Source organism: Aythya marila (genome assembly GCF_965140915.1).
Source record: "Aythya marila genome assembly, chromosome: 7".
NCBI lineage: Eukaryota > Metazoa > Chordata > Aves > Anseriformes > Anatidae > Aythya > Aythya marila.
Window position 1 is genome coordinate 11,464,874 of NC_139048.1, and position 14,986 is coordinate 11,479,859.

General features: G+C 40.1%; 1 protein-coding gene across 3 annotated transcripts in view; it reads left to right on the forward strand.

The window, feature by feature from the left end:
* The window catches only part of SORCS1 (sortilin related VPS10 domain containing receptor 1), a 286,519-nt gene extending 273,865 nt beyond the window's left edge, over positions 1–12,654 (forward strand). Inside the window, exons 24-28 of one of the 3 annotated variants that reach the window (XM_082765411.1) lie at positions 3,709–3,808; positions 9,207–9,312; positions 9,485–9,645; positions 10,996–11,114; positions 12,475–12,654. In XM_082765411.1, the coding sequence (XP_082621537.1) occupies positions 3,709–3,808; positions 9,207–9,312; positions 9,485–9,645; positions 10,996–11,114; positions 12,475–12,531 (543 nt within the window). In that variant the 3' untranslated portion in view covers positions 12,532–12,654. The remainder of the gene's footprint in view (positions 1–3,708; positions 3,809–9,206; positions 9,313–9,484; positions 9,646–10,995; positions 11,115–12,474) is intronic. The other 2 variants (XM_082765413.1, XM_082765412.1) reach the window with 2 other exon arrangements.
* Positions 12,655–14,986: the final 2,332 nt, after the last annotated feature.

Genomic DNA, 14,986 nt, shown 5'->3' on the forward strand with positions numbered 1-14,986 from the left:
CTGTTGAAACTGTTTCATTACCTCAGTGACTGAGATCAACATTTGTATGAAGATTTATTTCAAAAACATTTTGTTAACATTGAACACAAATCATAGAGTCCACTAACTTGTGATCCACTGAGCTAGAAACAGACTTAATAGAATAAGAAAGGCAGAAATGTTACTTCTCCAACTTTCTGAGTGCATATCTACAATTCACAGATCCTTTTGAGACTGTGTGATAAATATAAGCAGGACCAACTTACTCTGGAGAGTTGCGTCCAATTCCAATGTGAAATTGGCCCTTGAACTGTGTGTAACTTGCTTATTGACCTCAAACAATGAAGTTTATAGGTCTTTGTATATGGTTTGTATTTCAGATTAGCTTTAGGTGTACAGAACTTTTTTCCCCTCTTTCTATACTGCTAATATGTCTGTTCCAAAGAGAACCTGATTTTCCGTAGAGAAGGAAAGGAAAATATTGTAGCAAGCAAGCAAACATTTTAAAAACATGTCTGAATGCATCTGTTCTTCCCTCAGAAGTATATGTCAGGAGTCTCTAGAGCTGCGTGCAGAAAGCAGAAGTCTGATTCTCACTTAGAATCATAGAATATCCCAAGTTGGAAGGGACCCATAAGGATCATTGAGTCCAACTCCTGGGACCACACAGGTCTACCCAAAAAATATTGGGCTGTTACTCATTTTTAGATTTGTTCAAGTTCATAAAGACCCATGCAAAAAGTTGCACCCAAAAAGCCAGAGAGAGCAGGTAATTAATAGGGCCAAGTAAATAAGCTCTGTACTCTGAACAGCATGAACAGTTGCTGTCTGTTATGACTGTTTGTGTATAGTCTTGGAACAGTGGTGGCTACTTCAGACTTCTGCTGAAATATTGATGATTTCAGGCAGAAATATATATATATATATTTTCTGACTTACATTTGTACAGGATGTAGTACTATGAGGTCCTCATTCACAACAATATGCAACACAACAGTGAACTCCAGTTGTGTGTTTTTCTGTTCCTTTCTTCATTTTAACTTACTACTACACTCTTAGTACCTCTCCCCTTTCTATGAAGCCCTTTCATCAGATTGCCAACCAAGAATATTGGTTGAGATTTCCCTCATGCTCAGCTTGAGGCAGCCACAGCACCTCTCAGCTGCAATGTCCCTACGGGTGCTGTTGTTTTGTCCTCTTCTCTCTGCACTGCAGGAGTCCTCATGCAGGGTAAGTGAGATCTCAATGTTTTTCCCATTAGTGGTGCAAAACAAAGTCTCTGGCCCCATCTCATGACGGCCCCAAATCATGCTGATTTTCTTGAGGTTCTCCTATTCTTCCATTTCTTGTCCAAATCTTTGATGAAACCTCCAGTAGGTAACAGCACTTTCAAGTTGTGTTCTCAGTTATACATCTCATGTTAAGACCTTCTTTGTATAGAGGGAATTACATATGGTTTTTACCTCCAGTTTCCCTGGCCATTTTGTGCAGCCCTCACACTGTGTTGAAGAGGAATGACACAACAAGGTGGTTGGCTCTTCAGTTCACTGTCTTGTGGTTGCTTTTTTTCATAGGCTCAGCTGCCCCAGCAGTATCAGGATGTCACAGCACAAAGGATGAAGATAATTTCTGCAGGTCTACCAGGAAGAGTTTTTAGGTCATGACTGGGACTGCAAATGACCAGGATGATATTTCTCCCCATTTCCATGAGCCATTAATGTACCTGTTTTACAGAATATCCTTCTGCATCTGTTGCTCCAGTTTTAGACATGAAGCGCTCTTTATAGTTGTCACTCTTGGTTATTAATATGCTCAAATTCTTAAAGAGGGATATAATTTGCTTCCAAGGCTTTCTTCATGTACTGCACAGCTTTGTGTCACCATCCCTGCTGCTCTGAGCACACCAGATGGCTCTTTGTAAGCAGGTGGTATTTTTTCTTGCTATTGGAAGAAATATATTTACTGTTCATTCTGGCACCCGTGAAAAAAAATGTAAACTTTAAAGAGATATATTAGAAATATAAATAAAATGCCTGTAAGAGTTATTGCCAAATTGTTATTGGACCAAAGGCACCTAGTCAAGTGATCAGCAGCCAAAAATGAAGTGTACAAGCCAAGAGTATTGAAAGAACCATTAAGAATGTTAAAAAAAATAGAAGAGGCAGATAAATCTCATACTGTGATGAATGATAGCCAAGGAACATCTAATCATATCAGGGTAGCATTTTCTGAAATAACTCAACCAGACAAAAATGCAGAACATGAAAAAGATGGTTTAAAAATTATTGGAATGTTCTTTTTTTCTGACAATTTTTCATTAATCTTCAAGAAGAAATATGGATTTATTTAAAACAAATTAAATTAAGCGTTGAACAGTACTATACCTACTGATCTTGGTATGGCTGTAAAAGCACAACTTTCTCTAAGTTGCGTATGATTTGTGGAATGGTGTTCGTTGTGGTTTTTGTTTTTTTTTTTTTTTTTTTTTGTTATTTTCCAACCACCACTCCCTAATAAGCCAACATTCAAAATAGTGGATATGTTCCATTGGAAAATTGCTTAGTGCTGCAAGAAAAGATGAAATAGATGAAACACCTAGAGAATGAACATACAGAAGAAACACAGCAAACTATCAACAGCATGTCTACAGGCTTCTATTCTTTGATAAATCTATCTGGATTTTTGCTTTTGATAGCAAGATGCATGAAACTTCTTGGCTACAATTGAAGTGATACGGAGAAAGTGACGTATGTGCGTAATATGAAAAACTGACTCAGAAAAAATAATGTTTAGTAACAAATTGGACTGAAGCTTGACTCTTACTGTACAGATTTCACAGGGTCTTATCTCAACAAATGTTCATCTTTTCTGTTTCATGCTTTAAGGACAAATAGCCTGCTTTCATTTTCTGATAGAGCTCTATTGTTGTCCTCACAGTTATGGAAGAACAATTGAGAGATATAAATGTTCTGTGGGAGTTCTCTCCCATGAAAGAGAGAACATAAGAACATATTCTGTCTGTGCAACCCAGAAGAACAGATACAACATGCATTTTGTGTAAGACAAACACACTCTGTATTCAGTCAACAGCATAGACACTTTCAGAGTTTCAAGCTGTTTCTGGTATGTACTTAAGGATCAGGGAGCAGCTGGCTTGAAACTCAGAGTTGGATAAATTAAATTTGTTTCTAAGACTTGAAATCCAATGTGAGCTGGGGTAAGGTAAGGACTTAAACCATTCATTTTGATTTAGGTGTATCAAATGTTGTGAACATGCTCTAAGATCATAAAGCTGACCAGTCAATGAATAAATTGTTTGTTTTGAGCAAATGAGTATTAACAATTTAAATGCTTGTCTTTATTTGGGTAGCAAATGGAATTCACTGATTTACTATTGCAGGATTGTCCTGCAGGCACTCATACTAGTGCAATGTTCCTTTGAGGCTCAATCCCTTTTTGCTGTTGGGCTGTTCCTAAAGCAGTATTGTGGGACAATTTATTGGTATTAGTCATTGCTAGCCATCCACATACCACTCTGGATATAAAACCGGGAGACATGTTCACCTGCCACTAAACCCCTTTATATAAGGTACAGAATTTGTACTCTGAAAGACTGATAACTCTGCAAAATCTTTGCTTTGTATACAGCTGCATTCCCTACCCACCTACTGTCAATCTATACTGATGATAAAGAAAAAAATATATTTTTTATTTTCTTCTTGTTTCCAGATTTCAGAAACTCTGGTCCAGAAACTGAAGCAAAACTTTGTCCATTTTGATTTGAAGCCAGGGGTTCGAATTCTTGTGCATGCTGCCCATTTAACAGCAGGTCAGTATCCTTTTTCTTTGTACACCTTTTATGTTGATCTGTAGCACAACTCAGTGTATGGGCAGATATTAAAATGTCAACTATGCCTCACCTTTCTTTGTCATGCCAAAAAAAAAGAAAAAAAGTATAGTGGCATTTTTGTTTTTAGGTAATACTTCTGTTTATTTATGTCAAGAACTTATTGTTGTGTTGGAAATACAGTATAACTAGAAGTAGAAGTATGTGTTTTTCTGCTGTTTTGTGAAATATTTAACAGCTAAGAAGCACCATGATGTATTCAGCCTGGATCACAGACTGCAAAGGTTACCAGCTAGCTTTGGACGCTTTCTGTTATTTTAGAGTCAGTGAACATTCGTATCAACTAAGCATAGTTCAGAAGTTGTTCAGCAGTCAGAAAGACTAGAATCAATTTGCATATGCACACACGTAAGATCAGGCAGTTTGCTCTTTAACTAATCCTATCTCAAAATGAACCATCTTCGAAGTCCTTATGTTTAATTATATGTGTCTCTGTGTTTTCTGTGTGCTAAACCCTCATTTCACAGCACAGGCCCTTTTTAACTATTGCAGGAGATGAAACATACTAATCCATGCTCAGGATTTTTAGGAATTGCTTTTCCCTGGGATGTGCTGGGGAAAACTCATAATTCTGATCGGCTCTTGTCAGCTTCTCTGCTAATAGGCTGTCCTGGTTTCAGTTAGCACAGAATTAATTTTCTTCCTAGTAGCTGGTGGAATGCTGTGTTTTGGCTTAGAATGAGAAGAATGCTGATAACACCCCGATGCTTTAATTGTTGCAGAGCAGTGCTTATACTAAGCCAAGGACATCTCAGCCTTTGCTCTGTCCTGCCAACGGGCAGGCTGGGGGGTGCAGTAAGAGCTGGGAGGGGACAGACCCAGGACAGGTGACCCAAACTAGCCAAAGGGGTATTCCATACCATCTGACGTCATGCTAAACAATATATAGGTGGCTAGCCGGGGGGAGGGGGCCGGACTGCTCGGGGTTAAGCTGGGCATCGGTCAGCGGGTGGTGAGCAATTGCATTGTGCATCACTTGTTTGTACATATTATTAGTAGTAGTACTATTATCATCATTGTATTATTATTATTATTATTATTATTATTATTATTATTATTATTATTATTATTATTATTATTATTATTATTTTCCTGTCTTATTAAACTGTCTTTATCTCAACTCACGGGCTTCACTTTCCATTTCTCTCCCCCGTCCCAGAGAGGGAGGGGGGAGGGTGAGCGAACGGCTGCGTGGTATTTAGCTGCCAGCCGGGTTAAACCACGACATAGGCAAATAAAAAGCCTCAGTTCACCCTTACCAGTGAAATGCTCTACAAAACCCTTTGCATGGTGTGAACAGATCTGCCCAAACTGGTGTCAGCTCATGTGCTGCCCTGTCAATAAAAGGTAAAAAGAGACTGTTAAGAAAGTGTAGTGTGATTGCATTTAAATCCTTCTAAAAGAAAGCCTTGATGTTTGCAATACTTCATGCTTCCTAAGTAGAACTTGCTAATACCTGCTCTACAAATATTGCTGTGTGTTTAGCTTTCCATTATCTGTGGAACAGATGATCAGATGCCTACTTTCAGACAAGTTAAAAACAAAAGCATATAAAAGCTGATTAATGTCTAATTAGAAAAAAAAAAAAAAAAAAAAAAAAAAAAAGCATGGGCAGTCAGTATAAGTTTGACCTTCTTTCTTTTGTAGATTGTAAAAAAATATCAAAAGACATATGACAGAAGAATTGCACGTCTTTATGTTTAAGATTTTATTTTGTATGTAATTCATATAATAATTGCTGCCAATGAAGTGATCTTTGGCCTTAGTTTTCAACAATGACCATATGATTATGACCAGTGATAACATACGCATTTTTAGAAAACTCTCAGTGCCAATCTCCAGATTTTAGGGAAGCTATCTGAAAGCATCTTAATATGAACATCCAACTTGGAGTTACCTGAAATTGATCACTGCTTTTGTAATTTGTTTCTGTGCACTTACTCTGCCTATGCACAAGGCTGTTTTGCATTTTGATCAATGTGCATTAAAGTCAAGATCAACCCCCAAATGAACATCTGATTCCTCTGTCCCTGGAGATCCTATAGGTCTTTTCTAATACATTATGGTTAGAAAGAATTGCCTCAAAAATATGTGGGAAAAGTTCATCTTTAGCTCTAGCTACTGAGGGGACATTCTAGATTTCATGCAGTGGAAACATGACGTTCATGTCTCTAGATTCATATTTAATACAGGGTGAACCTGAATACAAGTTTTGTACTATATATAGGAGCTTTCTGCAACATCTGGGGGAGGAATTTGGTACATCTCTGCAATAGGGGAAGTAGAGAGTCTGCAGCAGATCCATCGATGCACAGAGTTGGCTAAAAGCTGGGTAGGTTAAATCCCAAATCCCAAAGTAAGCAGAGGTATATTTACATTTTTCCTGGGCTGCTAAACCTTTGTTTTCTGCCCTGTGTGAACCAAAAGGCAGGGTCTTTCATTATGGCATACTGCCATGCTAAATAATAGTATGGCCTGCAGGTACACACTGGCCTGTTTCTAGCTCACTCAGACTGAAGCAGAGGGTTCTCAGCTGAGACACCCTTTGTAAATACAGCATCTTTGTGCTCACTGAAACTGTATATTTTTGTTTGTATCTATGCATACACTAGGAATGAGTACTCTGTCCATAATAGAAGGAAATACTCATTTACCCTGCAAGGTAGGCTTTGTTGTGCTTCTCTTCTATGCTTCTGTTGAGACGTGAGTAATTGCTGTAACCAGCTTCACGGTGTCCTATAGCAACATTACAGGATTGTGTCTCTTACAGAAATATGATTCAGTAAGAATGCAAAATAATCACGGACTGCCAAACTAGATATTTAAATAGTCCAAAGAGCAGCTGCTGTGGGGTCTTTGAGGAAATATGGCTCCTTACCAAGCTGCTGATGTCACGATTTAATTCCTTGTCTAAATAAAAACCTCAATTTCATGACATCAAAACTTGAGGACAGTTTAGAATTTGACAAAATGCCAAAAGAGGGATTTACTTTGCTGATGAAAACTATTGTTTGAGTTGTCAAGGAAGAAGAAAAAAATATGTATTTGAAACTCAAGCTCTTAAAAATAATAAAATAAAGCAAGGAAACCTGCAACCCATGTGGTCCAGAGATGCAGTTCTGGTTTGTGGTACCAGTTTTTCACTGTGACTTTGTGTTGGACTCCTGGCAGCTATTAGCTAAGGTTGACCTAACCACTCATCTCATCAAGTGTATGTGTAAGTGCACATGTACATAAATGTATGCACACATGTATGTAAGTACATCCCCATGCCTCAGTGCACACACGTTACTTCTTGTTTGTGTGCTTGGTCATGCACAGCAGATATTTCTGCAGCAGAGAAGCTGCAGAAAACAGAAGTGCAGGTATCTAAATTAACTTGGTGTGAATATTCAAGCAGAACCTGCAGAAATGAGCCTCTGTGCATGTTGTATGTAGACATATGCATTCCCTGGAGCACAGAATGATGGGCATTAGATTCAGCACATTTCACACCTCTGTCTTCTTTGTTCAGGCCACACTGGAGAAAGGATTAATTTATGGCAACTCTGGACAACAGATTGCAATACATTCATGTTCATTCCTCCTTCTCAACAAATAAAATAAAATAAAATAAAATAAAATAAAATAAAATAAAATAAAATAAAATAAAATAAAATAAAATAAAATAAACAATGTCCCCAACCCAGCAAACAACAACCTCCAAAGTAAAATATGCCAGCATTCCTCACAAAGCAGTTAAATAGCTGTTTATTACCAGACCCTGAGTGCAGCATTAGAACAAGAACATTGAGTGATACTGAGCCTGAATCGGTCAGAGAGCCACTTTGTCATCCCACAGAACTGCAGAGACCCACAAAGTACAGACACAAAGGACACGGTGGAGACGTGTGAGGAATTCGTAGTAATAGATCATTTCACCCCAGTGCCTCAGCTTCCTGAGCCTAGCCTGCTTGATGAAAGTTGTTTTTTTTTTCCACTTCTCATTGTAAATTTCAGCTTTATCAGGCTGAGTGTGACTGCTGAAAGCGTGCATGTGTGTGATATGTGAGCCTGAATAAGTATTTGCTTGTGAGTGCATAATTTTTATTTGCTGTCTATGTTTTCGAACGGGTCTGCTCAGTGTGTGTGGATTGGGGCAAGAGAGAGAGGATGCATGTGGCAATGGTTCAAGTTAACATCCACTGCCTTGCAGAGAAGTCATTACCCTCATCTTCCATGTGTAACACAGATATAGGCCGTCAGTGAGGATGTACCTGCTGTGTGCATTAGCTCTACTCTGTGGCACATCTACAGGTGCATGTCTGTCTACAATCTGTTTTATTAGTGTCTGCGTGAGCAGCGGAGCCTTCTGGGTCTCTGTCTCCCTCTGTGGATGCTAGATGTCTTCCTGTTTTTGTGTGTATATATAAGTGATGGAAGCTGTCTTTTGGATGGAAGATGTAGAAACTACATCTACTTAATGTAGTTTATTTTGTATTTCTGGGAAATCCACACTTCTGGCTGTTTTCTGTGGCTTTATTTTGAAAGAGGCTATGAAAAGACACTGCACAAAACTTTGAGAAGCACAGGGAGTTTTTGTATGGTTAGGCTTTTTTTATTTTTTTCTTCAACTTGTGCACTTCCTTGCAAGGAAGACTCCTGGGGAAGAGAACAGGGCATAAAGGGAAAAAAAAAAAAAAAAAAAAAAAAAAAGTGTTCAGAAGAGATGAAAGGGAGAGAGGAAAGAAAGAAAAATGTCAAAGGTGTGAGAAGAGCTTGCCACGATAAGGCATGGGTGCTGAGGCAGTGTTTGTGAACAGTACTGGACTTCTGTTAGGGACAGAAGAGGACTAAAAGGACTTAGAAGACAGCAATATGTTTGGTGGGAATCATTGCTTAAGAATAAATTCGGTAGCCAGTTGTTCATTATTCACCATGTATTGGGAGCTACCTAGACTGCCTCCAAGAAAAATAAAAAGTCAACATGACAAGTCAGCCCATGGTTAGCTCCAGGATGCCTCAGGACGTCTGGTTTTGATACTCAAGTGACCTTGTTTGCAACTACCTTAGGTAATTGTCTGCAGCATGTTTCAGATGTTCTTCTAATAGGCCTCTGAGGAGAGTCCTCTAAAAAAGCTATAGGGCCTTCTGGGGTTAGGTAGAACACTACAGGTGGTCTGAACCCAGGTTTCTCCACAGCTTTTTTAGAAATGGAGAGGGGCCCTGGAGACAAGTGGATAGATGAGACCGGTTACAAGGAGAATAAACTAAATTTTTGGAAAGAATAATTTTTGCTCCAGGCTGGAGGTGGCTGTAACCTTCCTCCCCTGTCTTGCAGCTCCCCTGGTGGACCCGACTCCCAGTCACAGTGGTTCAGCTATGCTGATGCTCCTCTCTGTCGTTTTTGTGGGACTAGCTGTGTTTGTAATCTACAAATTCAAAAGGTATGACCTTCCCTGGGCCATTTCCTTCTCCCCACTGCCACCTTTCACTGAGGCATCTGGGTTTTGTTTGCTGGGTTTTCTTTTCACAGTGTTTTTATTCTTGGTTTTCAAAAACTGATAGCACATCATCTGCCAGAGTACCCCACAATGATGGTTTCTGTTAATGTTTTAGGAAGATTCCTGGCCTTAATATATATGCACAGATGCAGAATGAAAAAGATCAAGAGATGATCAGTCCAGTCAGTCAGAGGGAAAGCATACCTAATGTCCCTCAAAGTGAGCTGATGAGCCCTGAGCAACTAGTAGATGAGAAGTTGGATGTCCAGCCCATAGGTAAATAACTTGCAGCATCCTGCAGCTGGTCAGACTCTGACTTATAATTGGCTAACCCTTTTCTCAGCCTTCCCCCTTCCCATCTTCCTGCACACTCCTCCTGCCATCCTCTTCTGCTGCAGTGTTAGTTTTGCTAGAGGAAACCTTGCTAACTCTCCCCTCCCCCTCACTGCCCTGTGGTGAAAGGGAGAAAAACAACTTTAGGCTTTTCCCTTCTCCTAGTTGCTCTATGTAGATCCTCTTCCCTTCTCAAAAATCCTGCATTATAAGGCAATTTGATTTATTTTGCTGGGGCTGATGTAGTTGCGGGGCTACACCCCACACCTGAGTCCTGTCCAGAACTTCAGCCTCCCTCACCTGGAACATGCTGGTGAGCAGGTGATTTGGTAAGTCAAATCTAAAAGTTAACTATTTGTTGATGTTTTCACTGCTGTGGCCTTCATGCTGTGCCAGACCTCATTGCCAGTAGCAATGCTAGCCTGACTGCTTCTCAGAGAAACAGAGTAAAACCTGGGATGTCAGCATTGGACAGCTGGGTTTGCCCTCAGGCTGATTCTCCCACAGGACTCTGTGGTTGAAAACTTAACAAAGCAGGCTTTTGTAGGACCTAAAGTGAGCAAAGTTGAAGCGAGCATACTGGGACCAGTCACACATTTGCTCATGCTTATATGATGTTACCCTGGCTACAGTAAAAGTGTTGGGATGGAGAAGAGAGCTTTCAGCCTAGGGACGTGTTCATTTAAAGCCAACACTACTTGGGCATTACTCAGGAATTGCACAGACATTGTTCGGCTATATTTGTGAGGTGACAGCTCTTCAGGCCGAGACCATAGGAACTTGCAGGAACTTGTCCTGCATGTAAGGACATGGACAGGTTTTAGAGGAATTAAAATGTATAGCTGTTTTGACTCAGACAGAAGTGAGGCATAGTCATAACTGAGATCCCTTATTTGCACAATTTCATTAACCAAATGTTAGTTCTCACCTGAGGATATCCCTAAATTGTACAGGAGTTTGCTAAAGCATATTTGTTGTAGGTACCATGGAGAGGAAGCAAGGGGAAGGGTAATTAAAAGAGGGAATTGTGCTAAGATTGTGGCCTGTGAAACATCCTAGAAGGAAAAAGAGGAAAGTCTCTTGATGTCAAACTAATGTCTAAATTGGAAGCTCCACTGCAATCAATAGTAATCTCTTGTCACCCATTAACCTTGGTTAGACTTAACTTTAGAAGATCTGGTAGCTATTAAAAGCTTTTAGCAGCTATTCATCAGCAGACTTGGACATCCCTGCTTAGCAGTACACAGGATGGAGTGAGGGGACCAACCTTCCCATGTGGTGTTCCCCATACAGAGCAACCCCAGGCCACAGTCCAGAACCCAAGGAAAGGAAATGCAACCAAGGTAGTCTGGACAGAGGACTTCCAAAAGGCTTGTGGATCACCAAGAGGTTTCAAGCCAAGACCCGGAGCGGTGGGTCCTAAATTTTAACAATTCTTTTCTGTTTCTTTTTTTCCCTTTTCCTTTTTACCCCAGAAGTCTCCAAAGCAAAACTGATGTAAGTTGCTAAGAGAGAAACACCCAATTTCAGGCCAAGACTCTGTTAACAGAGTTAGATGGGCTTTGATCTTCCTCTTTCTAAAGGGATGTAATGACCATGGTTGATGCCACTCCAGGGGCAGGCAAACATATTTTCACAGGTCACTCAGTCTGAAGTGGCAACAGTCAGCCACCTACTAGCTCTACTGAACATAGCTCAAAAGTGCTCTTGCTGGTGTTGGGAACTAATCCTTTGAAGCCTTTAGGAACAGAGCAGTCAAAAAACAATTGTAGGGGTAGGTTTCCATTTGGTGCAACTATAGCATTTCTGGCTTTCTACAATATCCAGCATTTTGTAGATTTCTCAGCTGTACCCTGTGCTGCTTGACACTGTATTGAACCAGAAATTGGCCTTTTATACATCCTTGATTTTCACCTGTAAATGCACCAGTGAGCACAAAAGGTGAATGTGTGGGATAGATAAACTCAATTCTCTATCAAAAGGAATCAGTACAACAAACTTCCTAAGAGTGTTTTCCATCCTGGCAGCAAGATGAATGAGGAAACTAAAGCAGAGTTCATTGACAAAATGGAAAGGTCTGGACCTAGGTGTGAACAGAATAGAAAGTGCAAAGGCTCTTTGCTGTCCTATGTAACCACCTCATCTGTTTCTGGAAATCAGCAATTTATTTTTTAATGAGTTTACTTTCTTTTGGGAAAACAAAGCAAGTCTGTAATTGGGTGTTTCTCTTTTGTATGCTTGTTCAGAAGCCAGTTTTGTTTTTATTTATTTATTTATTTATTTTTCAACCCCATTGACTAACATCCAGGGACTAACATCTCTTCCTTGGATAAATCTAAATGAATGTCACTGGATCATTTAATTTTCTTTCCAAGCCCTGTCAGCAAAAAACACAGTTCCTATCTTCTGGATATGGAAGTTTAGGCTCTTCTTTTGCAAAGGCAAAACTTAAGGTTATTTATAGAATCTCCAGCACTTTATAATTGCAAATGAGTTACACATTTCCTCTGAGGACCTCAACCCCTCCTTCCTTCCACCCTTCTGCTCTGACCTCTCCCTCTTCTGTTCAACATGGGTGAATCATCTTCATTCCTTAGTAAAAGAACAGGACATCACCTTCAGTGTTTTGAATGACAAGAAAACATTTCTGGGAAGAAGGTGTCAGTCTGGAACAGCTGAATCCCAAAGGCCAGCAAAGTGATACCTTTAAACGTCTTTGTCTAAACACGCTTTTTGTTTACTGACCCTTATTTTGTTCTTTGTTTGCTACAGGAAGTATTTCCACAGCTGCTGAGCCTCAGAGCACAAAAGAAATCCCTACCTATGTAAATGGTTGAATTGAGGACACCGGTATATATATATCTATATTGAAAAAAAGAGGAGAGCTCATTGCATTTGGACTTTTTAATTCTTCAGATGACAAAGGGTTTTTAGCTTTAAGCCTGTGCATGTGGACATTATACTGACACCATAGCAGAACTGCATTGTACAGGTGTAAAATTTTAGTGGGGGGTGGGGGGAGAGGAACTGATATCACTATTTACCCCTGCAGCCCTTCCCTTCACCCCTTCACTCTCTCTTTTTTTCTGATCTGTCTCTAATTTGTAGAAAATTCATAATGATATAGGCCAAGAATATGCATGGGGGTCTCTTCTTTAGGGAGATGGGTGGGCTGGGATGTGGGGGAGAAGGGCTGGGGAGGTGGGAGGGAGCATTTAGGGTTCTTGGCTTTAGATTTAACCTGCTCTTTTAGCACTTTGGGCTGCGGGAAGGCTAGCTGCCCCAGTAGACTTTCATAGGTCACACACAAAAAATCACACTGGAGTTTAAAGACACTGAAAATCTCGGGTCAGTCTGGTTTATGTCTTCATATGGACTCTGCCCTTCGTTCCTCTAGCTGCAGCTGCTGCTCACACCCCATAGCTGTGTGGAGGCTGGGTGTGAGCATGGACGATCCCACCTGCAAAGCCAGGCTCTTTACTAAATGGCTTTTTAGCCTATTCACACCAAGGCACCCCTTTGATAGTACTGCTCAGAAGTAGCCTTCTGCCCCCTAACCTTGGACTGAACAGAATAACAGACATTAGAGACAAGGAGATCTGTCCAAACTGTGCTTTTAGGAGCTTATTGCCACTGTACTTTTAGGAGGTTATTGCCAGCATGAACTTACACCGTACTTTGCACCAGCCTTACACCTCGAATTTGGGCTAAGAGAAAGCCTAATAACACCCTCAGCTGCTTTTAGTGTTGACCTATGGAGTTGTCTGGGGAAGTCCCAGGAGATCTCTGCCTTTTGGAAGTCACCCCAAAGCCTGACATTATTTTTGAAAGACACCTTGTCAGTATAACAGGGAGCAGGGAACAGCCTGTGTGCAGTTTCTCATGGCCTTCTTGGCAAACCCTCTTGGTTGCAGATCTGCAGACTACTGCCATTCTGGGTGGAGGGGATGAGAGTAAAGTAGGATCTGGCTTGAGATTGTTCCCATGTATTTTGAGCCCCAGCACCACAGGACTGCTCTTGTACAAGATTTTGAGTTCTTACCAATACCATAAGGTTGCATCTTACACTGCAGCTAGAAATGTAACAGCAGGACATGTGCATATAGACTATGCAAAGGAACAGGGGGAAAGCAGGCTTAGCACACCTCAATCAGGTCTTTCCAGGACACTGTGTATCTGGCTGAAGCCTAAACCGTGTCCATCACACCTATTGATTTCCAATGCAACTCAGGTAAACTTAGCACCAGGATTTTGTTTTGAAGTGCAAAGGGAGAAAGACAGTAACCAATATACATTTACTTAAATATGTTAGGTGAAAGCAAATACCAGCTGTTTCACAATCAATGCAGCACACTTAGGGGGCACCCTGATTCCTGAAGTGAGTGAGTTTTGTTCAATAAATGCTGCACATGGCAACCTGCATCAAAAACAGAACAAAGCAGCATTCATGGCATAGTCTGGAGTCCTGGGGCTGGAAGAGGATGGTTCTGAAAATTTCTCTGTCACATATTGGGCATAAGACCCAACCAAATTGTTTGATGGCAAAGGAAAAAATAAAAAGGTGATACCAAATATGAGAGCATTAGATCTATAGTAGTCAAAGGATAATCACAGTATGGATCCTCTGCCTTTTTCTGTAGTTTCTCTGCAGACAGGTAGAAACACAACAGTTTGTATGGCTTTGCTATTGTTTGCAACTACAGCTTTAAGAATGATGGAAAACTTTTGGCAGAAACTGTATAATACTCCCCACTGAGATCCAACATTAGCCAACTTATTTTTATAGTAAGCCAATCAAAAAGTTTTCTTATAGTGTTGGAACTATTTCTAATTTTAAAATTACTTTTTTTGATGTACTTTTTCATCTTCTTTTTCCCTTTCGTTAAATACAATGTAGCCTACTGTATAATTGCTATTGTTTATTGCTTTTACAGTCATATTTATTAAACAGATTATGTCTCTAAATGAAGGCCTGTGTTTTTGTTGTTCATTTTAATACTCTGTCCTGGACTGGGATAACTGATGACTTTAAAACAGGAGGAAGAGAATATCTTTAAAAATAAAGGGTTGTTCAATAATATGGGAAGCACAGGAGTGAGAGATGGTGATAACAGAGTGCTTCTGAAATGTTGCTGTTCTTAGAAGCAAGGTGCCAAGATGAAGTTAACTTTCTTAGTCCTTGGGCAAAGTGCTTCATAAGTGAAGGTAGGTACTGTTATCTCCATTTTACAGGTGGGGAAACTGAGGGATGCAGATCTGAAATGCTCTTTTTCTGGTTTCCAAA